The sequence below is a fragment of the Salvelinus fontinalis genome, chromosome 22 (assembly GCF_029448725.1).
Source record: "Salvelinus fontinalis isolate EN_2023a chromosome 22, ASM2944872v1, whole genome shotgun sequence".
Lineage (NCBI taxonomy): Eukaryota > Metazoa > Chordata > Actinopteri > Salmoniformes > Salmonidae > Salvelinus > Salvelinus fontinalis.
Genome location: NC_074686.1, coordinates 19683037 through 19709924, shown reverse-complemented (window position 1 = coordinate 19709924; position 26888 = coordinate 19683037). Strand labels below are relative to the sequence as shown.

General features: G+C 46.4%; 1 protein-coding gene across 1 annotated transcript in view; it reads right to left on the bottom strand.

Moving 5' to 3' along the window:
- Positions 1-16308, bottom strand: part of LOC129819993 (partitioning defective 6 homolog gamma-like) — a 45304-nt gene extending 28996 nt beyond the window's left edge. Inside the window, exons 1-2 of the mRNA XM_055876770.1 lie at positions 15997-16308; positions 11707-11929 (exon numbers count right to left, since the gene is read on the bottom strand). Of these exons, the coding sequence (XP_055732745.1) occupies positions 11707-11929; positions 15997-16071 (298 nt within the window). The 5' untranslated portion in view covers positions 16072-16308. The remainder of the gene's footprint in view (positions 1-11706; positions 11930-15996) is intronic.
- Positions 16309-26888: the final 10580 nt, after the last annotated feature.

The window sequence follows — 26888 nt, the reverse complement described above, 5'->3', positions numbered from 1 at the left end:
GGGCCGCACAGCCCTCCATGTGCTCGCCAGAGGTAGCCTGACTGCCAATAGGTACCGAGATGAGATCCTCAGACCCCTTGTGAGACCATATGCTGACACATGCACATTTGTGGCCTGCTGGAGGTCATTTTGCAGGGCTCTGGCAGTGCACCTCCTGGCACAAAGGCGGAGGTAGCTGTCCTGCTGCTGGGTTGTTGCCCTCCTACGGCCTCCTCCACGTCTCCTGATGTACTGGCCTGTCTCCTGGTAGCGCCTCCATGCTCTGGACACTACGCTGACAGACACAGCAAACCTTTTTGCCACAGCTCACATTGATGTGCCATCCTGGATGAACTGCACTACCTGAGCCACTTGTGTGGGTTGTAGACTCCGTCTCATGCTACCACTAGAGTGAGAGCACCGCCAGCATTCAAAAGTGACCAAAACATCAGCCAGGAAGCATAGGAACTGAGAAGTGGTCTGAGGTCACCACCTGCAGAATCACTCCTTTTTTGGGGGTGTCTTGCTAATTGCCTATAATTTCAACCTTTTGTCTATTCCGTTTGCACAACAGCATGTGAAATGTATTCTCAATCAGTGTTGCTTCCTAAGTGGACAGTTTGATTTCATAGAAGTGTGATTGACTTGGAGTTACATTGTGTTGTTTAAGTGTTCCCTTAATTTTTTTGAGCAGTGTATGTTCTATGTGCACTAGTTCTATGAATCCGGTTCCTAAGTTAAGTTTTTGTGTCTTTTACTTTCGATTTTGTACACCAGCTTCAAACAGATGAAAATACAATATTTTTGGTTATGCAAAATATATTTTACAGCGGTTTGGATGGTACAATGATTCTCTACACTATCCTTGCTTGCTTTGTCACAAACTGAAATTCAGAAAACTATTAGAATGTTTGCAACCAGGAAATGGCGAAGAGATTTCTACAATAGTGCATCTTTAAGCGTTAAATGTGGATGAACTAAGAGTTCAACTTAAATGTTGATAAAGCAGTTTCCTTCTGACAGCCAGTACTGTGCATTTGTACTAAAACAAGAGAGACACTGTTTTGCTAACAATATTATCAGTCTAGTGTCCCAGGTGGGTTTCCAGAAGGTTAATCAGGTTATGTACCCATAACACCACATGTTAAACAAGCTACACTGCCACCGAGACAACCTTGGCCTATATCACCCACCTAGTTCCCAACTTCCCAGTTTTTATTTAAAGTGTGGGTTTTGCGAAAAAGGTGCACTTGTCATCTGTTTAAAGTGGAGTCTGTTCAGCGCTGGCATTGTCTTTAAAAACATTTCCCCCAAAACCAAAGCAAAAACATATTTTGCTTGAAGGCAGGAAGTCCGCTACATTCGTGTAGTTGTAGGTAGGATTATGACTGGCACACATTCAAAATTAACTTTATATATCTCTACATAAGTGTGTTTTTGTTTTTTTAATGAATTCCTTGCACGGGAGGGGATTCCGGTACGTCAAACAAGCAGTGCTTTGAGCCAGAAGAAAAACACTTAACTGTACCTGACAATGCAGGTCAATAAGACCTTTAATAAGGAAAGCTTGTTGACTGTGTGCACCTCAGTAACATGTTAAGTGAAATGTCTATGGGCATTTCCATGGAAAAGGACCCATGACCACCAACATGTGAAGTTCATTGGAGCATATCAAATTGGGTGTCAAAGGAAAATGAAGTCTTTATTGTTGAGAAATGAAGGCATAGATACATTTGAACCATTTTCCATCTTAAGACTTAAGCATAAGTTGTGTTGTTACGAGTTAATAACATTAAGACTGTCACCCAGCAGGCTATGCGAGGGTGGGGGAGTTGTGTAGCCATGCAAGGCATACTTCAAGGACATTTCTAGCTGAAGTATCTGTTTATTAAAAGTAGTTAAACCTACGCTCCGGTTTGTCATCATACGAAGAATGACTGCATTGGAATATGTTGATGAGCAAGTTGAGCAACTTACCGAAGAGATATTGAAACTGTACCCGTTTCCCGGTCATGGATAGGCTTAGTCCTCCTACTCCTGTGCAGTTAACAGGCAATCTAGCCGACAAATGGAAACATTTCAAGCAGAAATCCAATATCTACATAGCAACCAGTGGAGCAAGGGGAGAAATTGAACGCTTCCATTTTTCAGCATGTTATTGTTGGGGATGCATTGGACATTTACAATAGCTTTCAGCTAGACGAGGCAAACTTGACATTGACAGTGTTGATGGCTAAATTTGAGGAGTACTTTGTATCAAGTCAGAACATCACGTTTGAGAGATAAAAGTTCAGAAACAGGGAGTCAGTTGACCAGTACTTGGCTGAGCTGAACACACTGAGCAAAACATGCGAGTCTTTCAGATTTTCAAATTCACTAGTGAAGGACAGGATTGTCTGTGCCATACTTGATAATTGACTCAAGGAGAGATTGCTGCGTGAGCAAGATGTAACTTTGGATAAAGCAGTGAATATGTGTCGAGCAGCTGAAACCACCAGAGCACAAGCTAAAGAGCTGTGCAGGGATGAGACGTCAGTGCATGCAATAAAAAGAGAGGAGCACCACACACACACACACACACACACACACAAAACAAAAACAACCAAAAGAGAAAAATCTTAACACCACATGTGGAAAATGTGGAGTTATCCACAAGCCAAAAAATTGCCCTGCATATGGCAAATTATATAACAAAAGCTGAATGGATTGTGCCATTAACTGCGAATGAAACTATAATACCATTCAAGCTTGATACTGGAGCACAGGTAAACCTGTTGTCGCTGGATGACTACAAAACACTGAAAGTGAAGAGCAAAATACACCCGGTGAAAATCAAGGCTACTAGTTATACTGGGAAGAACGTAGCAGTCAAAGGAAGCTACATAGTAACTTTACAGCACAAAGGAAAGCATTTCAAAGCACAGCTGCTGAACGTGGAAAAGAGTGTACAGCTTATCCTAGTGCTTGTGAAAAGCTAAATTTGGTGAAAAGAGTATGTAGTGACATCAGACTGAAAATGACCAAGAATCACTACTGACTGAGTACAAGGACGTGTTTCAGGGTCTCGGATGTTAACCTGGAGAACACAAAATATGTATTGATGACAAAAATACTCCAGTTGTGCATGAAAAAAGCTCAAGGAGGAACTTGGACGCATGGAAAAGATGGACGTCATCACAAACATGGACGAACCTACAGATTGGGTAAGTTCACTGGTTATTGTGATAAAAAAGAACGGCGATCTCAGGATATGCATTGACCCGAGAGATCTCAAAAAAGCAATCAAGCGAGAGCATTTCAAGTTGCCAACCAGAGAAGAGGTAATGTTGCAGTTTGCTGGAGCAAAGTGGTTCAGTAAGCTTGATGCCTCATCAGGATTCTGGCAAATGACGCTAGATGATGCAAGCTCAAGGCTATGCACATTCAACACACCTGAGGGCAGGTACAGATTTCGTTGTCTACCATATGGGATTCTCTCAGCGCCAGAGGCCTACCACAAGACAATCTATGAGCACAATCCAGGACTAGAGACCATGATGGACAATATCATCATCTGGGGGTCCACAAAATAAGAACATGACGTGAGAGTGAGACAAGTGCTGGACCTGACACGAAAAGTCAACCTGAAACTAAACAAGGACAAATGCGAGTTTGGTGTGAAAACACATACCTTTGTGGGAGACGTACTTTCAGAGGATCGAGTCAAACCAAACCCGAGGAAAAACATCAACCACCAACAATATGGAGTACCCGAAGAACAAGGACAACGTCAGACGCTTCACGGGCACGAAGCGTCTGAAAAGTCTTGCAAAATTCATACCTCAACTGTTAGCACAGTCCACACCACTCAGATGTCTTCTGGAACAGACAAACGGATATGGACTCATGAGCAGGAAAACTGCTTCAAAAACAACCTGAAGACAATCACAGAAGAGCCAGTGCTAAGGTTATATGATCCAGAGAAAAGCACAAGGATTTCTGCATTCGTGTCACAGTTTGGCCTGTGAGTAGTTCTTCAGCAACAGCATGACGACACATGGCAACCCGTTGCTTATGCGTCCAGAGCCTTGACAGGCGCAGAGACAAGGTATGTACAAATAGAGAAAGAACTACTGGCGAACATACATTTGCAAAAGGTTTCACCAATAAGTCTACAGACAAGCCTTTGAAGTAGAAACTGACCACAAACCACTGGTGTCAATCATGTCTAAGCAACTGAATGATTGTCCAATGAGAATCCAGAGAATGTTGATCAGACTGCAAAAGTATGACGTGAAGATGATACACACACCGTGAAAGTGAAATGTCTGCCTCTGACACTCTTTCTCGAGTAGGTGACAAGAAAGAGAGCACCGACACGCATTAAATCAGATTTAGGCCTATGTCGATATGATCATAGCATCACTTCCTGTGTCTTCGGAGATAATGGAGCAGATCAAAAGAGAGAAAGCAGCTGACCAAACAATGACAGAGTTGAAAGAAACAACACTGATAGGATGGCCCACAGAAAAACAACTGTCCAAAGAGAATACAGGATTGCTGGATGTGCAGAGCAGAGCTCACCGTTGTGGATGACAGTGTTCAAAGGCAACAAAATTGTCATTCCCATGACACTACGCAAAGCAATGCTACAGAAAACACACAAGGGCTACTTGGCTGAGGAAAAATGCAAACAACTAGCATGAGAAGTAATGTACTGGCCAAGAATGAACCAGGAAATCAGCCAGACACCTGCTTCAACTGTGTTTGACCTACAGGCCAAAGCAGCAAGCAGAACCGCTAATGCCTCATCCAGGACCCAACCAACCCTACTACAAAGTTGGAGTTTACCTTTTTGACTGCAAAGGCAAAAAATAATTTTGTTACTGACTACTACTCAAACTACCCTGAACTAGCAACACTGCCAACTACCTCCAGCAAAGCTGTAATCACCTACCTGAAATCAGTCTTCGCAAGACATGGGGTTGCGTCTGAACTGTAATCCGACAATGGCCCGCAGAGACCCTTAGCATTAATTTGACACCAAATTTGAAATGCTTCTATGAACTTCACATGTTGGTGTTCATGGGTCTTTTTACATGGAAATGACCATATGAGAAATACATCAAAACACAAACATGTTGACGTAAAGAACCATGCCGACTAATAGCAACACTTATATTTAGTTTTGGAGAATGTTTTTAGCTTCTGTAAATGTAAGAAATATTTCCTTGTAATTCAATTATCAAAATCCCACTCATCTTTAAGATATTTTCTAATTTCTCACCCTCATGAGAGAGGATAATGAAAGTTCACAAAAGTAACAAGTAATGGTCGACCTACCAATTACTTGTAGTGATTTAACTGATTTCAATTTTGTTTATTAATTAAGTGATTAAAATTCAGAATAATAATACTATAATTTTAAAACATTAGTAACACCAACTGACATTTACTCCTGAGGTACTGACCTGGTGCACCCTCTACAACCCCTGTGATTATTATTTGACCTTGCTGGTCATCTATGAACGTTTGAACATCTTGAAGAACAATCTAGCATTAATGGCCATGTACTCTTATAATCTCCACCCAGCAGAGGACTGGCCACCCCTCAGAGTCTGGTTCCTCTCTAGGTTTCTACCTTTCTAGGGAGTTTTTCCTATCCACTGTGCTTACATTTACATTTAAGTCATTTAGCAGACGCTCTTATCCAGAGCGACTTACAAATTGGTGCATTCACCTTATGACATCCAGTGGAACAGCCACTTTACAATAGTGCATCTAAATCTTTTAAGGGGGGGGGGGGGCAGAAGGATTGCTTTATCCTATCCTAGGTATTCCTTGAAGAGGTGGGGTTTCAGGTGTCTCCGGAAGGTGGTGATTGACTCCGCTGTCCTGGCGTCGTGAGGGAGTTTGTTCCACCATTGGGGTGCCAGAGCATCGAACAGTTTTGACTGAGCTGAGCGGGAACTGTACTTCCTCAGTGGTAGGGAGGCGAGCCGGCCAGATGCTTCTACATCTGCATTGCTTGCTGTTTGGGGTTTTAGGCTGGGATCTGTATAGCACTTTGTGACATCTGCTGATGTAAAAAGGGCTTTATAAATAAATTACATTGAGTAACAGAATTACTACAAGTAAATTGGCTACAATAGGAAACAATTGTCACAAACCACAGTTGGGTCACCTGCTACTGTCCTCCCTTCCACTGGCATACTTATGTTCAGCTCATAGCAGTTCTCTCTGTTGTCCTTTGGTAAAACCAAGAGTGTTAAGAGTCTGGAGAATCTCACTCACTCACCTACCCCATGAGCCACCCCCCTCTCTTTCCATTTACTGTAACCAGCATCCTCACCCACTGAGCACCGGGCATCCATGGACGTTGAAAAGCAGTTGAAATTTGGTCAGTCCACAGACGGAGTGGACCAAATCTGAACCTATCATAGACATTTATTTCACAAGTTTGGACAATACAGTACAATACAGTGAGCAGAGTACACTCCAATACAGTAAAGGAAGAGTACAGTAAAGTATACTCTGTTAGATGGTTCTGTACAGTGCAGTACACTACTCTGTTCTGCTGCGCTGTCCAAACTTGTGAAACATGACGTTTGGAGAATCTCATTCATATCCATAATTATGCAATTCTGTGTAGTACAGATCAGTGACCCGTGATGCATTTCCATTACCGTAATTCCGTTACTGGGTGTAAATCCACTTCACTTACTGTAGTTCAATAACCATAAGCGATTTTTTTCTATGTGTCATGTTAATTCAGAGCAGATGCCTCCCGAGTGGCACAGTGGTCTAAGACACTGCATTGCAGTGCTAGCTTTGCCACTAGAGAACCTGGTTAGAGTCCAGGCTCTGTCGCAGCCGGCCACGACCGGGAGGACCCATGGAGTGGCGCAGAATTGGCCCAGCATCGTCCGGGTTAGGGGAGGGTTTGGCTGGCAGGGATGTTCTTGTCCCATCGTGCTCTAGTGACTCCTGTGCGGGCCGGGAGCAATGCACACTGACACGGTTGCCAGGTGTACTGCGTTTCATCCGACACATTGGTGCGGCTGGCTTCAGGGTTAAGCAGGCATTATGTCAAGAAGCAGTGCGGCTTGGCTTGGTTGTATTTCGGAGGATGCACGGCTCTCGACCTTCGCCTCTCCCAAGTCCGTACGGGAGTTGCAGCGATGAGACGAGTGTAACTACCAATTGGATACCACGAAATTGGGGAGAACAGGGGGTAAAAGTAAAATTCGGAGCAGATATCTAACAGTTCTTGGCAAACATGGTCGCATTAAAACCTGAGGGAGATTTTACCAAAATTCTGTTACCAAAGTTTACATCAGCACAGCTCTTCCACTAAATTCTTTTTAATACATTTTTCTGTGGAAATTGTTAAAAGTAGTCCTTGTGCATAGACTTGTATGGTTTGTTAAAAGTTGAAATTCCATTATTGTGGAATTGATCCAATGCAAAACAATAAAACCCAAATCTATGCTTTGCATGTATACCAGTGGTTGCAACAGGTGGCCCTTGTCGCAAAAATCAGCCAGAGAGTCATTTATTTCTGTCCCCCCAAAGTTGTTTGTTTGTGTATGTGTGTGTATGTATAAAAAAAGCCGACTTTGAATAGGCCTCTTTGAGCATGGTGAAGTTATTAATTACAATTTTGAAGGTGTATCAATACACCCAGTCACTACAAAGATACAGGCGTCCTCCTAACTCAGTTCCCGGAGAGGAAGGCTGTGATAGGAGAAAACTGAGGATGGATGAACAACATTCTAGTTATTCCACAACACTAACCTAAAGGACAGGGTGAAAAGAAGGAAGTCTGTAGCAAATAAAGATATTCCAAAACATGCATCCTGTTTGCAACAGGGCACTAAAGTAATACTGCAAAAAGTTTTGCAAAGCAATTCACTGTGCTAATATTGGATTTGCCCCAAACAAAAATATTACTGAGTACCACTCTCCATATTTTGAGGCATAGTGGTGGCTGCATCATGTTTGGGGTACGATTGTATATATATATAAAAAAAGTTATTTAACTAGGCAAGTGAGTTAAGACCAAATTCTTATTTACAATGACGTCCTACCCCAGCCAAACCCTCCCCTAACCCGGACGACGCTGGGCCAATTGTGCATCGCCCTATGGGGCTCCCGATTACGGCCGGTTGTGATACAGCTCAGGATCGAACTCAGGTCTGTAGTGATGCCTTTAGCATTGCAATGCAGTGCCTTAGACAGCTGCACCAGTCGGGCCCCGTTAAACTCCCCATTACTTAATGATTTTCAGGATAAAAAATAAACAGAACGAAGCCAAGGGGCAAAATCCTAGAGGAAAACCTGGTTGTCTGCTTTCCACCAGACACTGGGAGATGAATTCCCCTTTCAGCAGAACAATAACCTAAAACACAAGCCCAAATCTACACTGGAATTGTTTACCAAGACAGTGAATGCACCTGTGTGGCCGAGTTACAGATGACCTATATCTGCTTGAAAACGGTTGTCTCGCATTGATCAAGAACCAATTTGACAGAGCATGAAAAATGTTGAAAATAATAAAATGGGTTTCCCCAGAAAGACTCTCCAGCTATAATCAGTCAAAGGTGATTCTAATTTGCATTGACTGAGAGGGTTGAATACTCATCTATGGAGATGGTGTTTTATTTTTTACTGATTTTCTTTTTACAAAAGGTTAGAGTTTTTCTTCCTCTTTGACATTGAGTATTTTGTGTATAACATTTACAAAAAAATTACATTTTAATCCCACTTTGTAACACTGCAAAATGTGGGAAAAGGGTTGTGAATACTTTCTGAAGGCGCTGTATGAAATTGTTATTTTCAAATACAATTTATTTTTGGTCAATTTGCAGTGTACAAATTATTATAATTATGTTCCGGCCCCCACGACATTTCACTCTGACAAAAATCATCCCACAACTGAATCTGTTTGCCTACCCCTGATACATACCATGAGCGCCAGCTATTTCATTCTGTATTTATAATGCAATTTGACTCAATTTGCATTGTGGCAAAGATTTTTTATTAAAAGTTACAACTCACAAGTTGAACCTTAACCTTTGCAGCAATTATCCTCTTGAGCTACATTAGAAGTGGTCATGCCAGAGCTGGTCTAAAGAGAAGGCCAGACTAAGGCCGCTTCCACAATGGCTCCCTATTCCCTATAGGGGCCTGGTCAAAAGTAGTGAATTATATGGTGAATAGGGTGACATTTCAGAGACAAACTAAAGCTACACCACCGCAGAACAAGGGAGGCCAGACAAAGCTCCACCCCTGCAGCTCTCTGACCCAGAGCTAATGTGAGTGACCAGCAGGCTCCACATGACTGGACAGCTACAATCACACCCACACATTGTCTCAGGCAGGGAGCCTGAATACAGGCATGCTTTCCACTACTCCTTTCCCCTCTCTTCTCATACTCATGCTGTATCTTCCAAAGCTCCCAAACTGTAAGTTATACACTAGAATAGACTGTTCCAGAGTTCAGCTGTCTCTGCTCTATACGTCTACAGGACAATCCTAATACTGTTCCCCCTCCGTAACCAGCTTACTAGTCGAGGCCACAGCTTCCCCATCTCTGAACTTTATTAATCATGATTTTGCAAACAGACGTGGCTCCAGTAACAGGATTAGTAAATTATGCAAAGAAATGATTCCAATCTCCCTGGATCTCCCCGTTTAACAGGAAACTACTGTGTAACAGCAGGTGGAGAAAGATCCTTAACCCGCTCTTCCTCAGTCTGATGTTGATTGTCCTACAACCTCATAACTCACTGAACAACGGAGAGCACAGGCAGGACGGGTGAAAGCCAGATGCAATGATGCATGTGGCTACTGACTGATCCCTCTAAACTAACGACAGGCCTGGTTACCGGTCAGAGAGAGAGACACCCTTGTAAAAGCAGCAGCAAGGTCTCCAAACTCACACGGGGTAGGGGGTTGGGGAAAGGTAGGGGGTGGGGTGGTGAGTTCAAATTAAACCAGGAGGAAGTGGGCCCTTTGCAGGGCTCTTCCAGGTTCAGTTCCCCCCCTGGACTCAAGATTAGTCATTACCCAGAGATCTGAGGGTCTTAGTGGGTCCCGGGCAGAGGGGAGAAGTGCACCTGTGCAGCAGCACATCAAATGGGTCCTTGTCATGGCAGTGGACCATGGAGGTGATCTAGTGACCCCCCTACCCTGACTTTATTCTGACTTTATTTCTCTACTCTGACTGGGTCCGAGGTCATGTGGTGGGAGAGAGAAGACTATAAATTGACAGACAGTGAGGGGTTCTGGGCTTTGGACCTCCATTGTCAGGCACATTTACCTGCTCTGTTCAGTCTTATATACCCATTCCAGAGTTTCACTCAGAGGGGTGTTTTGCATAAGGAATTTCCTTTCCAGCTTTCTCACAAAACATAGAGAGGGACAATGTTTAAGTCTGTTGCTGTTATGAGCAGTATTGTTGTCTCTGTGAGGTTAGGGTCTAGTTAAGTGCTTGTTCAGTCAGTCTGCAGGTCCAGACGACCCATACTGCATTAGAATAGGATCAGTGTGATCAGAGTGACAGAGTCGTGACGCTGAGTCAAACTAATGTCTCTGTGTGAGGCCCTGAGAGATGGCAATAGTTCTAACTACTGACCGTCTCTGACAGAGGCCAGGATTGTTCTCAGGGTGGTCAGGAGATGCTTGGACAGCGTGACTGACGGGAAACCTGTGGTGCTTGTAGGTTGGTATTACCCAGCGCTACTCATCACAGGGGATTTTTACTTCCAGATACACAGGCAGGAATAGGCCTCAGTATGACTAGACGTTAGAACAATGGCCTCCAGTAAGGTTCAATACACAGCTCCAGAATGCTGACTCATCTCCAAAGTAACTAGTGTGAATTCCTGTAAATAGTACTCACGCTTACACCATGAGTTCCAATGCAATAAGTTCACCTTAACCTGCTGCACACATATGAATACTTCACTATCATTACTTAACTCTTCAACAACAAAAAAACACCTGAAATCTCTTTGTTAGGAGAGGCATTGTATAATCTTCCTTCCTACTGGAGCGGCATCCTTTCAACAGACAAATCCTTTGTGTCAGCAATGTGCCATGATAACACCCCACTTAGTACAGCCACTTGTATTACAATCATTGGGAGTATTGTCATAACACGAACTGTAGCAGTTCGTAGCGGGACAGTATACCAGGAAACACAACACAGCCAATGACGTGAACATTCCACATGAAAGGTGATGGATGCATTTGTATGCTGGGGCCGGCTGCAGTCGGCTCCCCATGCCTGGTCCCATGCCTGGTATACAGGGGAAGAGGCTTCCGCAGGCCTTGTGTATATGGGGGAGGGATGCCGGCTGGCATTCAGTGTTTATGAGCAGTGCCTTTGGATGAGCTGTGCTATGTTCAGCCCTACATAGTGAGGAGCATCTCATTCAAACAGGGCTTTTGTTCTCAGTAATGTCTGGCATGAAAGAAGACGTTCCCATCGGCCTCCTTTCTATTGGCTGCTTTCGCCTGCAAGCATTTCCCTTTTAGTTAGCACACAGGACTGACCCATCACACACACATGGAGGACCAGCAGTACAGGACAGTAACCCCCCCAGTGTGAGGGAAACAAAAGGATCCTGACCGCTAGGTGAGAAAACAGACCCTAATCATTACCAATGACTACGTAGAAGAAAACGATTGTTTCTGATAGAGCAAACTGCAACACCATATATTAGTCCAGCTCATCCTCACCTTGTCTCTGTATGAAGACTCGGAGCAGCGGGTGGGCCGTAGACACCGCCTTGCAGAAGTTGTCGTCATTGTTGATTGGCAGCAGGTCTCCGTGGATGTCAGCGTAGCCAATCATGACCTCCATGTTGGTGATGCGGTGAACGTGCATGATGAGCTTATAGAAGTCCTCGAACTTCCCCGGTTTGAAACGGTCCACGGAGAACCGTCGGAACTCTGCTCCGTACTGCAGGGACAAGACAGAGGGATGAGTTAGCAAGACTTGGTGACAGAGCACAGCACTGAACACAATTTGAGCCGACCTTATACTTGAATCTGGATCAATATCGACCTGGCCTATAAACGTATAGTAAGACATAAGAGACCTCAGTGGAACAGAGTCCTAAAACACTAAGTAATCACAGTGTTTCACATTGTTCTCTAATCCACCACCAAGGTTAGACGATGTTCAGCCAAAACAGAATCGGCAGACAGACACAATATTCCTTCAGGACGTCTAAAGAAGATGATTTCTCTGAACTTCACACACAGTCTTAACCACAATAAAACTATTTACACAATGTAACGCTCAAAACAAGCCACGACACGGGTAAAGAAAAGAGCCGTAATTGCTATGTCCATGTCTTCCATTTATCCTACTGAAGCAAGGGGGAAGTGGAGGTTTAGGCTTGTCCCAAATGCACCGTTTTCCCTAAATACACAGTGAGCTCCAAAAGTTTTGGGACAGTGACAATTGTTTTTTTTGGGGAGGGGGGGGCTCTGAACTCCAGAACTTTGGATTTGAAATGATACAATGACCATGAGGTTAATTAGCTATAATTTGAGAGTATCTTCATCCATATCGGGTGAACCGTTTATAAACTACAGCACTTTTTGTACATAGTCCCCCATTTTAGGGGACCAAAAGTATTGGGACAAATTCACTTTTGTGTATTAAAGTAGTCAAAAGTTTAGTATTTGGTCCCGTATTCCTAGCACGCAATTATTACATCAAGCTTGTGACTCTACTGTACAAACTCGTTGGATGCATTTGCTGTTTATTTTGGTTGTGCTTCAGTTTATTTTGTGTCCAATAGAAATTAATAGTAAATAGTGTCATTTTGGTGTCACTTTTATTGTAAGTAAGATTAGAACGTTTCTAAACACTTCTACGTTAACGTGGATGCCACCTATGTACAAAAAAGTGCTTCATTTCTAAACGGTTCACAAGATACAGATCAAAATACCCCTCAAACTAAAGCTGGCAGTCTGCACTTTGACCTCATAGTCATTGTATTATTTCAAATCAAAAGAGCTGGAGTACAGCGCCAAAACAACATTAACATTGTCACGGTCCCAATACTGTTGGAGCTCACTGTAGTCCAGTACCATTGATCAAGAACCCTGGTCAAAAGTAGTGCACTATATAGGGAGTAGGGTGCCATTTGGGAAGGCGCCTGAGACAAAGGAACAATGCAGGTGAATGAGTCAGCAGTAAACAAGCCTATCTGGATGAGATGACGCCAACAGACTAAACAGTTCGGGTCAGAACAACATTATATGGGGGTGGACAAACTGACTGAGCATGCACACACACACCAAGGTTTGCTCAAACAGGATGCCCAGAGGCGTGATTGTCTGTACTGGCATGTCTGTGTGTGTGTGTGAGAGAGAGAGAGACTGGACCACCATGGAGAGCAGCTGGGGTGACCCAGGGGTCACAGCTCTGGTCATGTAACTGACATAGCCATTAGAAACTCTATCACTGTATGCGTGGGCACTGGGCCTGCACAACACAAGCTAGGCTTTGTCTCTGACGATAGCAGTCACATTACAACAGTAGTGACTTGTGGATGGTGGCGCACTGTGCTGCACTATGCTATGGTGCGGTAATTATCTGCTCAGAGAGGAAGGCCGGATGACAGTCTGTCCTAGAGGAAGGCCTAGGTTTGACTGCTGGGAGGTTTGTGTTAGACTGGGCCTGTCATGCAGTTTGTCATTACATCGTGAAATATCGTCTGAATATGTTGGCGAGGCAGTGTGATGCCAGGTGTGTTATCCAACTCATACTGATGCCAAACACAACATGAATAAACACACAGAAACACACGCACAGACAGACAGACCAAAATAAATCATCAAATCAAACCTACATTTAGCAATAAGTGATGAGTTTGTGACAGACTGTTCTCCCTCTGCTTGTGGGCTAATGAGGTCTTGTGAAAACCACTGAGTCATGATATGATTTTATGATTAAAAAAAAGAAATAAAATAGATTCAAAAATAGAATTCTAAAAGTGCTAGATATGTTAGCTGTTGAAAAGTAGAGGTCAGTGTATTTTTTTCAGTTTCAGTATGTTACCGTGTCATCCGTGTGACTGAGCTGTTAAACCAGCCTGTGTTTAAAACATGAACACAGCCTAAAGGGAATCAGCCAGCTACAAGTCTGAACAAGATCATGAGCTAAATTTGAATCAGAACCTGAAAATAATACATCACACTAACAAAGAGTACCTCCTCCTCTTTCACAGGAGAATGTTAACGGGTCCAGACAGGTACAGACTGACATGCTGAGCTGCTCAAGCAGTAGGCCGACACACTGACTGACATGGATGGAGGCTAGACTAAGTTTGCTAATGGCTTCTCTGTCTTGTCACGTTTCTTCCCCGTGTGACAATCTAAACTACCCAGCCGACCTACGGACAGTTTTGTATGGAGATGCAAATTCCAGTGGTTGAGAGATGAACCGTGATGCGTGAGGGAGGGAGAGGGTGAGGTAGATACTGTCGGGTGAGTGAAGACATCTCTACAGAGAGCACCTGGCGCTGAGACAAACCAGCCCGTTGCAACACAGCTCATCTTTGAGAAGCCACGTTGTTCTAGTCTGGTGTTATCAGAACAACTCCTGAGAACAGGTTTTCCTCCTGGGTCAGTGAAAACAGGAACTAAACTCCTTTATGACATCACAAAGACTGATACCGATTCACTCGCTCAGTGGGGAGAGATGGTGCCTGATTGAGGTCACACTCCAACAGGCCTGAATAGAACGGTGATGGTGAGTTAGGTTGTTGTGTCACCAGAGGATGACACTGGTTGACTCACTACAACAGCCAATTAGTTCTGTGATGACACGTTTAGTCCTGCTCTACCTAGCCCAACCCAATATGGCTCTTGATGACAAGTTTCCTCTCCACCTGTCAGAGGTTGTTTTAAACACACAAACACAACTTTAAACTGCTTGCTCCTTAAGGGGTTCCCAGGAGAGATAAGCCAGAAGGGGGCCCTAACCCTCTAATAGGGCTCCTGAAATAAGACCTCCTTTCACCACAGACAGAGACAGACAACGGGTCAGCAGCATTCCAGCCCCGGTATGAATTCGTGAGACTGAATATTAACTCTGAATTAGAGCTGAATACTCACTCAGCCCTCTGAAACAATAGAGGGGATCAGCTCTGCGGCGGACAGGCATGGTGCCATGATGCACTTCACCAACGAGAGCCTTGAGCAAAAACACTGGCAGCCACAATACTACACAAAGATTATACAACCTGCCTAAGAAGTGTACAGGCTGTGAAATCCACCTGAGGATGAAGTAAACATCAGCACCAGCTCCATCCTAAACCTTGTATGAGAGGAGGAAAGAGAGGAATGATGGAGGAACATAACCTGAGCAACAGATATCATAGTAGTAGAAGAATATACTATCAGTGCAATATATTGACATGTCAGAATGGAGGAAGGACACGACATGGGCCAGTAGTGAAGAGATCTAGTCGTCTGAATTGATCTATTCCACTAATGGTTTCAGGGCCAGTGTCAACTCTGTTAGTATCAAAACAATCAAGTGTAGTTGCAACAAATGTTGCAAAAAATAACCATATCTCGACCGCTACTCTTGCGAATTAGAATAATTAACACATTTAATCGACCCTTCCTCAATGCAAAACCAGTTTTTCTAGAACATCTGCCATGGCATCAGGATTCGCATGAATAGTCCCAAACTTCAGCGGGTTTTCCACTAGAAATTTGAAAAAGTTGCTTTGTGAAAATCACAGTAGTTTACAACCAATTCATCAACTAACCAACTGTGGCTTAATTGTTGAGAGTTTGTGAGTTTTCCCATTGCATGTGGCAGGTCAAAACTAGACAAGTAGCAGTACGGTCTACTACCTCTTCCACCACAGCCGAGTCTATTTAGCCAGAAACCCCATTCCAGAGCATGTGAAGTAGCTTAGGCTAACTATTTAGCCTACTTCAAAGACAATTGTCATGATGGTGTCTAAATGTGTTCCATCGATAGGCTAGTCGGCTTACCTTGCTTTTCACTTCAACCGCGATGCAATCAAAATATTGCAGGGAAGATTGGGATTTATTAAAACTCCGATTCATTTTTGCGGTTCCAGTAAAAGTTCACGCGCTCGCCCACAGAAAAGGGGCTGTTCGGGTCTATGTCCAGTCGCTAAATCCGTTAAATCCCACGTCGTTTAGACAGCAAAGTTTAGTTATCTGACTTCCTCGGTTTGTGCTGCGGTCCGCGACGCATTGGAGAAACTTCAGTGGGGAAATAAAACGAAGACAACAAATCGGTGCCTCTGACTTGGGGGAGTGAGTTCGCAGATGACATCATCGAGCTCCTGCATGAACGTTTTCAGCTTTCAACAAACACCCGTCCTCCAAGACGCCAGGGGACGCGATGCCATGGCCAAAATACCACGGCTAAGGACTGTTCTTGCGGGGTGCCTGAATACAGCCCTTAGCCGTGGTATATTGGCAATATACCACAAACCCCCGAGGTGTCGTATTGCTATTATAAACTGGTTACCAAAGTAATTTGAGCAGCAAAAATACATGATTTGTCATACCTGTGGTATATGGTCTGAAATACCACGGCTCTCACCCAATCAGCATTCAGGGCTCGAACCACCCAGTTTATAATGCTTAGGACCCAAACTACCTGGTTTATAATAAGCATTATAAACTGTGTGGTTCGAGCCCTGAATGCTGATTGGGTGACAGCCGTGGTATTTCAGACCATATACCACGGGTATGACAAAACATGTATTTTTACTGCTCTAACTCTGCGTTGCGTCGTGCATAAGAACAGCCCTTAGCCATGGTATATTGGCCATATACCACACCTCCCCTGGCCTTATTGCTTAAATATACCACACCCCCTCGGGCATTATTGCTTTATAGCCTAAGCACTTTGAAACGATTCAATCTGACTGAGAACAATAACCTAGTTTAAAAATCATGCATCATTCGCTCACTGAATAATACAAACTGGTTTACACCCCTTTGTCCTATTTTTTCACCAGAAATAATTTATAGGCTTAGTAGAGAGATCCACATAATGTCCCAAGAAAGACAAGAGACACCAAGTTATTCAGGGCCAGCCATGAGGATAGAGAATTCTGTAACTGTATAAAGCAGCATGGTCATGGTGTGTGTGTTTATATGTGTGTGTGTGTGTGCGTATGTAAGTGTGAAGCTGTGTCTGCAGGTTTACTGTCTGCATTCTGGCGGCATGGAGACGCCTGCAGAACGGAACAGCTGCAGCCCAGCCCTCTGCTCCAAGCTGCGAGGTTACGGGAGCATCTCTTGACCTGCTGGGTGTCTGTTGACTCTGTGTGTGAAGCTACCTCCTCCCCTCACACTGTAAACATCATTCTAAACACTAATGTTTTTCTACTCTAGGCCTGTTGTGTTATTGTGTGTACTATAAAGAAACCAAAAGGGAATATCATTTCATTCTGATTAAGGCCTCAAACAGAATGTGGGAGTTAGGCCTAAAGTTGCATCTGAAAAATATCTATAACTTTAAGATATTACTATGTTAAGTAGGATCTATAATAATTGTATTATTTGAGATCATAACAGTTTGGTCAAGATCAGAAGTGTCACTTTGATAGTAACAACGTTTGTCAAAGTAATATTTAAAACATGAATCATTGTTACAAATTGAGTGTTATGGACTGACCAGAAATAAATATATCAGATGTTAGGTAATGTAGTTCATATTGGTCTGGTATTGAACCAGTTGACATACTACTAAACTAGACTATGTGTCAAAAACTACCTGTCCTAAGCTTAGACTGCAGTCCAGTGGACTGTGGATGTCATTGCACATGTGCCCATATTTTTGGGATGTTGGCACAGTCGGCATGAGGACCTAGATAGACGTTTATAAAATAGCCTAACTTACAGTCTACAGATAGTATCAGTATGATACTATATATAGTATAAAGATGAATTTGCAGGAATATTTTATTACTTGTGTTTTTGACAGAGTAGATTATGTCCGTCTCTGTAGGCTCGAACCAGCAATCTTCTGGTCCCCTCAGCAACACCTGCAGTCGGGCAGACTCTAATGTTGGGTTCCAAGGATTATTACTAACACTGTCCATTTCTGTTCCCCATCGAATACCTGTGCCACACCCTTTATACATGTGTCTAAAGTAAAGTGAAAGAGCTAGACAAAATTGTTAGGAAGTCACAGCTATCTCCAGAGCAGGTATCTAGGCACAATACTACATTTAACTTAAACTAAAGATGGAGGTGTGAGTATTTTGTTACATAATTTCTGCTGTGTTAGTCTACTTTGTTTATGAACGTATTATTTGAAAGTGATACTGTAATGAAATAACCTTGTCGGTCAGGACCAGCACTTCCCTTGTTACTGATTCAGAGGGGTTGGGTTAAATGTGGAAGACACATTTCAGTTGAATGCATTTAGTTGTAAAACTAACTAGGTATCCCACCTTTCCCTTTCAAAGAAAAAACAAAGAAATTCAAAATTGATGACCAGACCTGTAATCATCTAAACTGATAGTGTTTGTCTCTTTATCTCTTGGTCTGTCAATTCAATTTCCCTTCATTTCTACTTCTGCTTGGTGTTTGGCTGACATCTCTGCTCCAGTTTACCAATTGATCAATCAAACAAACAATCTGACTTATTGCTTGTCTGTCTGTGTATCTGAACATAGTCTAATAGTTTACTAAGGGAGAGCGCTCAACTAAATCAATGCTGAAAAGTTAAATAAAATATTCTTTCTCCCCAGAAAATGCAACAAAGTTGCTCTCACCACTGGACTCTGGGGTATGACATTTACATTACATTTAAGTCATTTAGCAGACGCTCTTATCCAGAGCGACTTACAAATTGGTGCATTCACCTTATGACATCCAGTGGAACAGCCACTTTACAATAGTGCATCTAAATCTTTTAAGGGGGGGGGGGGGGGGGTCAGAAGGATTGCTTTATCCTATCCTAGGTATTCCTTGAAGAGGTGGGGTTTCAGGTGTCTCCGGATTGTGGTGATTGACTCCGCTGTCCTGGCGTCGTGAGGGAGTTTGTTCCACCATTGGGGTGCCAGAGCAGCGAACAGTTTTGACTGGGCTGAGCGGGAACTGAACTTCCTCAGTGGTAGGGAGGCGAGTAGGCCAGAGGTGGATGAACGCAGTGCCCTTGTTTGGGTGTAGGGCCTGATCAGAGCCTGAAGGTACTGAGGTGCCGTTCCCCTCACAGCTCCGTAGGCAAGCACCATGGTCTTGTAGCGGATGCGAGCTTCAACTGGAAGCCAGTGGAGAGAGCGGAGGAGCGGGGTGACGTGAGAGAACTTGGGAAGGTTGAACACCAGACGGGCTGCGGCATTCTGGATGAGTTGTAGGGGTTTAATGGCACAGGCAGGGAGCCCAGCCAACAGCGAGTTGCAGTAATCCAGACGGGAGATGACAAGTGCCTGGATTAGGACCTGCGCCGCTTCCTGTGTGAGGCAGGGTCGTACTCCGCGGATGTTGTAGAGCATGAACCTACAGGAACGGGCCACCGCCTTGATGTTAGTTGAGAACGACAGGGTGTTGTCCAGGATCACGCCAAGGTTCTTAGCGCTCTGGGAGGAGGACACAATGGAGTTGTCAACCGTGATGGCGAGATCATGGAACGGGCAGTCCTTCCCCGGGAGGAAGAGCAGCTCCGTCTTGCCGAGGTTCAGCTTGAGGTGGTGATCCGTCATCCACACTGATATGTCTGCCAGACATGCAGAGATGCGATTCGCCACCTGGTCATCAGAAGGGGGAAAGGAGAAGATTAATTGTGTGTCGTCTGCATAGCAATGATAGGAGAGACCATGTGAGGTTATGACAGAGCCAAGTGACTTGGTGTATAGCGAGAATAGGAGAGGGCCTAGAACAGAGCCCTGGGGGACACCAGTGGTGAGAGCGCGTGGTGAGGAGACAGATTCTCGCCACGCCACCTGGTAGGAGCGACCTGTCAGGTAGGACGCAATCCAAGCGTGGGCCGCGCCGGAGATGCCCAACTCGGAGAGGGTGGAGAGGAGGATCTGATGGTTCACAGTATCGAAGGCAGCCGATAGGTCTAGAAGGATGAGAGCAGAGGAGAGAGAGTTAGCTTTAGCAGTGCGGAGCGCCTCCGTGATACAGAGAAGAGCAGTCTCAGTTGAGTGACTAGTCTTGAAACCTGACTGATTTGGATCAAGAAGGTCATTCTGAGAGAGATAGCAGGAGAGCTGGCCAAGGACGGCACGTTCAAGAGTTTTGGAGAGAAAAGAAAGAAGGGATACTGGTCTGTAGTTGTTGACATCGGAGGGATCGAGTGTAGGTTTTTTCAGAAGGGGTGCAACTCTCGCTCTCTTGAAGACGGAAGGGACGTAGCCAGCGGTCAAGGATGAGTTGATGAGCGAGGTGAGGTAAGGGAGAAGGTCTCCGGAAATGGTCTGGAGAAGAGAGGAGGGGATAGGGTCAAGCGGGCAGGTTGTTGGGTGGCCGGCCGTCACAAGACGCGAGATTTCATCTGGAGAGAGAGGGGAGAAAGAGGTCAGAGCACAGGGTAGGGCAGTGTGAGCAGAACCAGCGGTGTCGTTAGACTTAGCAAACGAGGATCGGATGTCGTCGACCTTCTTTTCGAAATGGTTGACGAAGTCGTCTGCAGAGAGGGAGGAGGGGGGGGGGGAGGAGGATTCAGGAGGGAGGAGAAGGTGGCAAAGAGCTTCCTAGGGTTAGAGGCAGATGCTTGGAATTTAGAGTGGTAGAAAGTGGCTTTAGCAGCAGAGACAGAAGAGGAAAATGTAGAGAGGAGGGAGTGAAAGGATGCCAGGTCCGCAGGGAGGCGAGTTTTCCTCCATTTCTGCTCGGCTGCCCGGCGCCCTGTTCTGTGAGCTCGCAATGAGTCGTCGAGCCACGGAGCGGGAGGGGAGGACCGAGCCGGCCTGGAGGATAGGGGACATAGAGAGTCAAAGGATGCAGAAAGGGAGGAGAGGAGGGTTGAGGAGGCAGAATCAGGAGATAGGTTGGAGAAGGTTGGAGAAGGTTTGAGCAGAGGGAAGAGATGATAGGATGGAAGAGGAGAGAGTAGCGGGGGAGAGAGAGCGAAGGTTGGGACGGCGCGATACCATCCGAGTAGGGGCAGTGTGGGAAGTGTTGGATGAGAGCGAGAGGGAAAAGGATACAAGGTAGTGGTCGGAGACTTGGAGGGGAGTTGCAATGAGGTTAGTGGAAGAACAGCATCTAGTAAAGATGAGGTCAAGCGTATTGCCTGCCTTGTGAGTAGGGGGGGAAGGTGAGAGGGTGAGGTCAAAAGAGGAGAGGAGTGGAAAGAAGGAGGCAGAGAGGAATGAGTCAAAGGTAGACGTGAGGAGGTTAAAGTCACCCAGAACTGTGAGAGGTGAGCCGTCCTCAGGAAAGGAGCTTATCAAGGCATCAAGCTCATTGATGAACTCTCCGAGGGAACCTGGAGGGCGATAAATGATAAGGATGTTAAGCTTGAAAGGGCTGGTAACTGTGACAGCATGGAATTCAAAGGAGGCGATAGACAGATGGGTAAGGGGAGAAAGAGAGAATGACCACTTGGGAGAGATGAGGATCCCGGTGCCACCACCCCGCTGACCAGAAGCTCTCGGGGTGTGCGAGAACACGTGGGCAGACGAAGAGAGAGCAGTAGGAGTAGCAGTGTTATCTTTGGTGAGCCATGTTTCCGTCAGTGCCAAGAAGTCGAGGGACTGGAGGGAAGCATAGGCTGAGATGAGCTCTGCCTTGTTGGTCGCAGATCGGCAGTTCCAGAGGCTACCGGAGACCTGGAACTCCACGTGGGTCGTGCGGGCTGGGACCACCAGGTTAGGGTGGCCGCGGCCACGCGTTGTGAAGCGTTTGTATGGTCTGTGCAGAGAGGAGAGAACAGGGATAGACAGACACATAGTTGACAGGCTACAGAAGAGGCTACGCTAATGCAAAGGAGATTAGAATGACAAGTGGACTACACGTCTCGAATGTTCAGAAAGTTAAGCTTACGTTGCAAAAAACAAATAAAATAAAAGATCTTATTGACTAAAATGATATAGTACTGCTGGCTGGTGAAGTAGGCTGGCTAGCAGTGGCTGAGTTGTTGAAAGTGAAGCTGGCTAGGTAACCTCGACAATTTCTCTAAATTTCTCTAAACTACACAATTATCTTGGATACAAGGACAGCAAAGACAACTATGTAGCTAGCTAACACTACGCTAATCAAGTCGTTCCGTTGTAATGTAAGTTTCTACAGTGCTGCTATTCGGTAGAAGTTGGCTAGCTAGCAGTGTTAGCTAGCAGTGTTGGCTAGGTAGGAGGACGGCAGCGCGGCAGGCGAAAATAGCTGGCTAGCTAACCGATAATTACTCCAAACTACACAATTATCTTAGATACAAAGATAGCAAAGACAACTATGTAGCTAGCTAACAATACACTAATCAAGTCGTTCCGTTGTAATGTAATCGTTTCTATAGTGCTGCTATTCGGTGGCTAGCTGGCTAGCTAGCAGGGTTGACTACGTTACGTTACGTTACGTTAGGACGAGAATACCTGGCTAGCGAACCTCAGCGAACCTCAATAACTACACAATTATCTTTGATACAAAGACGGCTATGTAGCTAGCTAAGTAGCTAGCTAAGATCAAACAAATCAAAGATAGCAAAGACAACTGTGTAGCCAGCTAACACTACACTAATCAAGTCGTTCCGTTGTAATGCACTCGTTTCTACAATGCTGCTATTCGGTGGCTAGCTGGCTAGCTAGCAGTGTTGGCTACGTTACGTTACGACGAAAATAGCTGGCTAGCGAACCTCAATAACTACACAATTATGTTTGATACAAAGACGGCTATGTAGCTAGCTAAGATCAAACAAATCAAACCGTTGTACTGTATTACTTTGACAGCAGTGTCTGTTCTAGGTGTAATTGTGTTCTGTAGTAGCCTGTCGCCGGCATACCGGCTCCTAGCCTTAGGCGTTCGCATCCTTCCTAGCCGGAACAGTTTGGAACAGTTCCTGCATATATTATGATTGTCACGGCTGTCTTCGTCCTCCTCATCTGAGGAGTAAGAAATGTCAGACCAATACGCAGCGTGGTAAGTGTTCGTCATTTTAATGGAAAACTGAACACTACAAAACAACAAAGTGACAACCGTGACGCTAATGAACAATCGTGCTGACACAAACACTACACATAGACAATCACCCACAACCCACAATGACCAAACAGGCTACCTAAATATGGTTCCCAATCAGAGACAGCGAAAAACACTTGCCTCTGATTGAGAACCATATCAGGCCAAACACATAGAAATAGACAAACCAGACATACAACATAGAATGCCCACTCAGATCACACCCTGGCCAAACAAAACATAAAACATACAAAGCAAACTATGGTCAGGGCGTGACAATGATGACATTTTGTGACGTTTTTGTTCGTTTTGGTCTTCGGCAAGGGTTATTTAAGCAACCACCCGAGCCACGGTCTGTTCACCCTGCTATCATCCAGAAGGCGAGGTCAGTACATGTGCAAAGCTGGGACTGAGAGACTGAAAAACAGCTTCTATGTCAAGGCCATCAGAGACTGTTTAATAGCCATCACTAGCCGGCTACCACCTGGCTACTCAACCCTGCACCTTAGAGGATGCTGCCCTATGCACATACTGTAGACACGGAATCACTAGTCTTTTTAATAATGTTTACATACTGCTTTACTCATCTCATGTGTATATACTGTATTTTAGTCAATGCCACTCCGACATTGCTCGTCCTAGTATTTATATATTTCTTAATTCCATTCTTTTACTTTCGGATTTTTGTATTGTACTGAATTGTTAGATACTACTGCACTGTTGGAGCTAGGAACACAAGCATTTCGCTACACCTACAATAACATCTGCTAAATATGTGTATGCGACCAATAACATTTGATTTGATTCATATGGCCAATATACCACGGCCAAGGGCCGGAGTGCCTGGACACAGACCTTAGCCGTGGTATATTGGCCATATATCACAAACCCTGAGGTGCCTTATTGCTATTATAAACTATGTATCAACGTAATTAAAGCAGTAAAAATAACTGTTTTGTCATACCCGTGGTATACGGTCTGATATACCACACCTGTCAGCCAATTGTTAAGGCAGTCAATGTCGTTCTCCTCCTCAGACGAGGAGGAGCATGGATCAGACCAAGATGCGGAGAGGTAAGTGTTCATGATTTAATGAAAATAACAGGAAAACACTACAAACTACAAAACAACAAACGTGACATACCTCAAAACAGTCCTGTGTGGTCCAACCACTGACACAGGAAACAAACACCCACAAAACACCAGTGAAACCCTGGCTGCCTTTGTATGACTCTCAATTAGAGACAAACAATACACACCTGTCTCTAATTGAGAATCATACCAGGCCGAACACAAAACCCCACATAGAAATACAAAACATAGACAAACCCACCCAACTCACGCCCTGACCAACTAAAATGAATACAAAACAAAGGAAAACAGGTCAGGAACGTGACAGAACCCCCCCCTTAAGGTGCGAACTCCGGGCGCACCAGCACAAAGTCTAGGGGAGGGTCTGGGTGGGCGTCTGTCCACGGTGGCGGCTCTGGCGGTGGACGAGGTCCCCACCCCACCATAATCAATCCCCGCTTCTTTATCCCCCTCCCAATGACCACCCTCCCACTAACCCCACCTAAATGAAGGGGCAGCACCGGGATAAGGGGCAGCACCGGGATAAGGGGCAGCACCGGGATAAGGGGCAGCACCGGGACAAGGGGCAGCACCGGGACAAGGGGCAGCACCGGGACAAGGGGCAGCACCGGGACAAGGGGCAGCACCGGGACAAGGGGCAGCACCGGGATAAGGACCAGCACCGGGATAAGGGGCGGCAGGTCCTGGCTGAGGGACTCCGGCAGGTCCTGGCTGAGGGACTCCGGCAGGTCCGGGCTGAGTGGCAGCTCCGGACTGTAGGGCAGCTCCGGACTGTAGGGCAGCTCCGGACTGTACGGCAGCTCCGGACTGTACGGCAGCTCCGGACTGTAGGGCAGCTCCGGACTGTCGGACGTCTCTGGCAGCTCCTGACTGGCGGGCGTCTCTGGCAGCTCCTGACTGGCGGGCGTCTCTGGCAGCTCCTGACTGGCGGGCGTCTCTGGCAGCTCCTGACTGGCGGGCGTCTCTGGCAGCTCCTGACTGGCGGGCGTCTCTGGCAGCTCCTGACTGGCGGGCGTCTCTGGCAGCTCCTGACTGGCGGGCGTCTCTGGCAGCTCCTGACTGGCGGGCGTCTCTGGCAGCTCCTGACTGGCGGGCGTCTCTGGCAGATCCTGACTGGCGGGCGTCTCTGGCAGATCCTGACTGGCGGGCGTCTCTGGCAGCTCCTGACTGACGGACGGCTCTACTGGCTCGGGACAGACGGGCGGCTCTAATGGCTCGTGGCAGACGGATGACTCAGACGGCGCTGGGCAGACAGATAGCTCAGACGGCGCTGGGCAGACAGATGGCTCAGACGGCGCTGGGCAGACAGATGGCTCAGACGGCGCTGGGCAGACAGATGGCTCAGACGGCGCTGGGCAGACAGATGGCTCAGACGGCGCTGGGCAGACAGATGGCTCAGACGGCGCTGGGCAGACAGATGGCTCAGACGGCGCTGGGCAGACAGATGGCTCAGACGGCGCTGGGCAGACAGATGGCTCAGACGGCGCTGGGCAGACAGATGGCTCAGACGGCGCTGGGCAGACAGATGGCTCAGACGGCGCTGGGCAGACAGATGGCTCAGACGGCGCTGGGCAGACAGATGGCTCAGACGGCGCTGGGCAGACAGATGGCTCAGACGGCGCTGGGCAGACAGATGGCTCAGACGGCGCTGGGCAGACAGATGGCTCAGACGGCGCTGGGCAGACAGATGGCTCAGACGGCGCTGGGCAGACAGATGGCTCTGGCCGGCTGAGACGCACTATAGGCCTGGTGCGTGGTACCGGAACTGGAGGTACCGGGCTGAGGGCACGCACCTCAGGGCGAGTGCGGGGAACAGGAACAGGGCACACTGGACTCTCGTGGCGCACTCTAGGCCTGGTGCGTGGTACCGGAACTGGAGGTACCGGGCTGAGGGCACGCACCTCAGGGCGAGTGCGGGGAGAAGGAACAGTGCGTCCAGGGCTCTGGAGACGCACAGGAGGCTTGGTGCGTGGTGCCGGAACTGGAGGCACTGGGCTGGAGACACGCACCATAGGGAGAGTACGTGGAGGAGGAACAGGGCTCTGGAGATGCACTGGAAGCCTGGTGCGTGGTGTAGGCACTGGTGGTACTGAGCTGGGGTGGGAAGGTGGCGCCGGATATACCGGACCGTGAAGGAGGACACGTGCTCTTGAGCACCGAGCCTCCCCAACCTTACCAGGTTGAATGAACCCCGTAGCCCTGCCAGTGCGGCGAGGTGGAATAGCCCGCACTGGGCTATGCAGGCGAACCGGGGACACCACCTGTAAGGCTGGTGCCATGTACGCCGGCCCGAGGAGACGTACTGGAGGCCAGATACGTTGGGCCGGCTTCATGGCATTCGGCTCGATGCCCAACCTAGCCCTCCCAGTGCGGCAAGGTGGAATAGCCCGCACTGGGCTAAGCACGCGTACTGGGGACACCGTGCGCTTTACCGCATAACACGGTGTCTGACCAGTACGACGCCCTCTTACTCCACGGCAAGCCCGGGGAGTTGGCTCAGGTATCCAACCCGGCTTCGCCACACTCCCCTTTAGCCCCCCCCCCAAGACATTTTTGGGTGAGCCTCTCGGGCTTCCAGCCGCTCTTACGTGCTTTTGCCTCATAGAACCTCCTCTCCGCTTTCGCTGCCTCCAGCTCCGCTTTGGGGCGGCGACACTCCTCTGGCTCTGCCCAGGGTCCTTCTC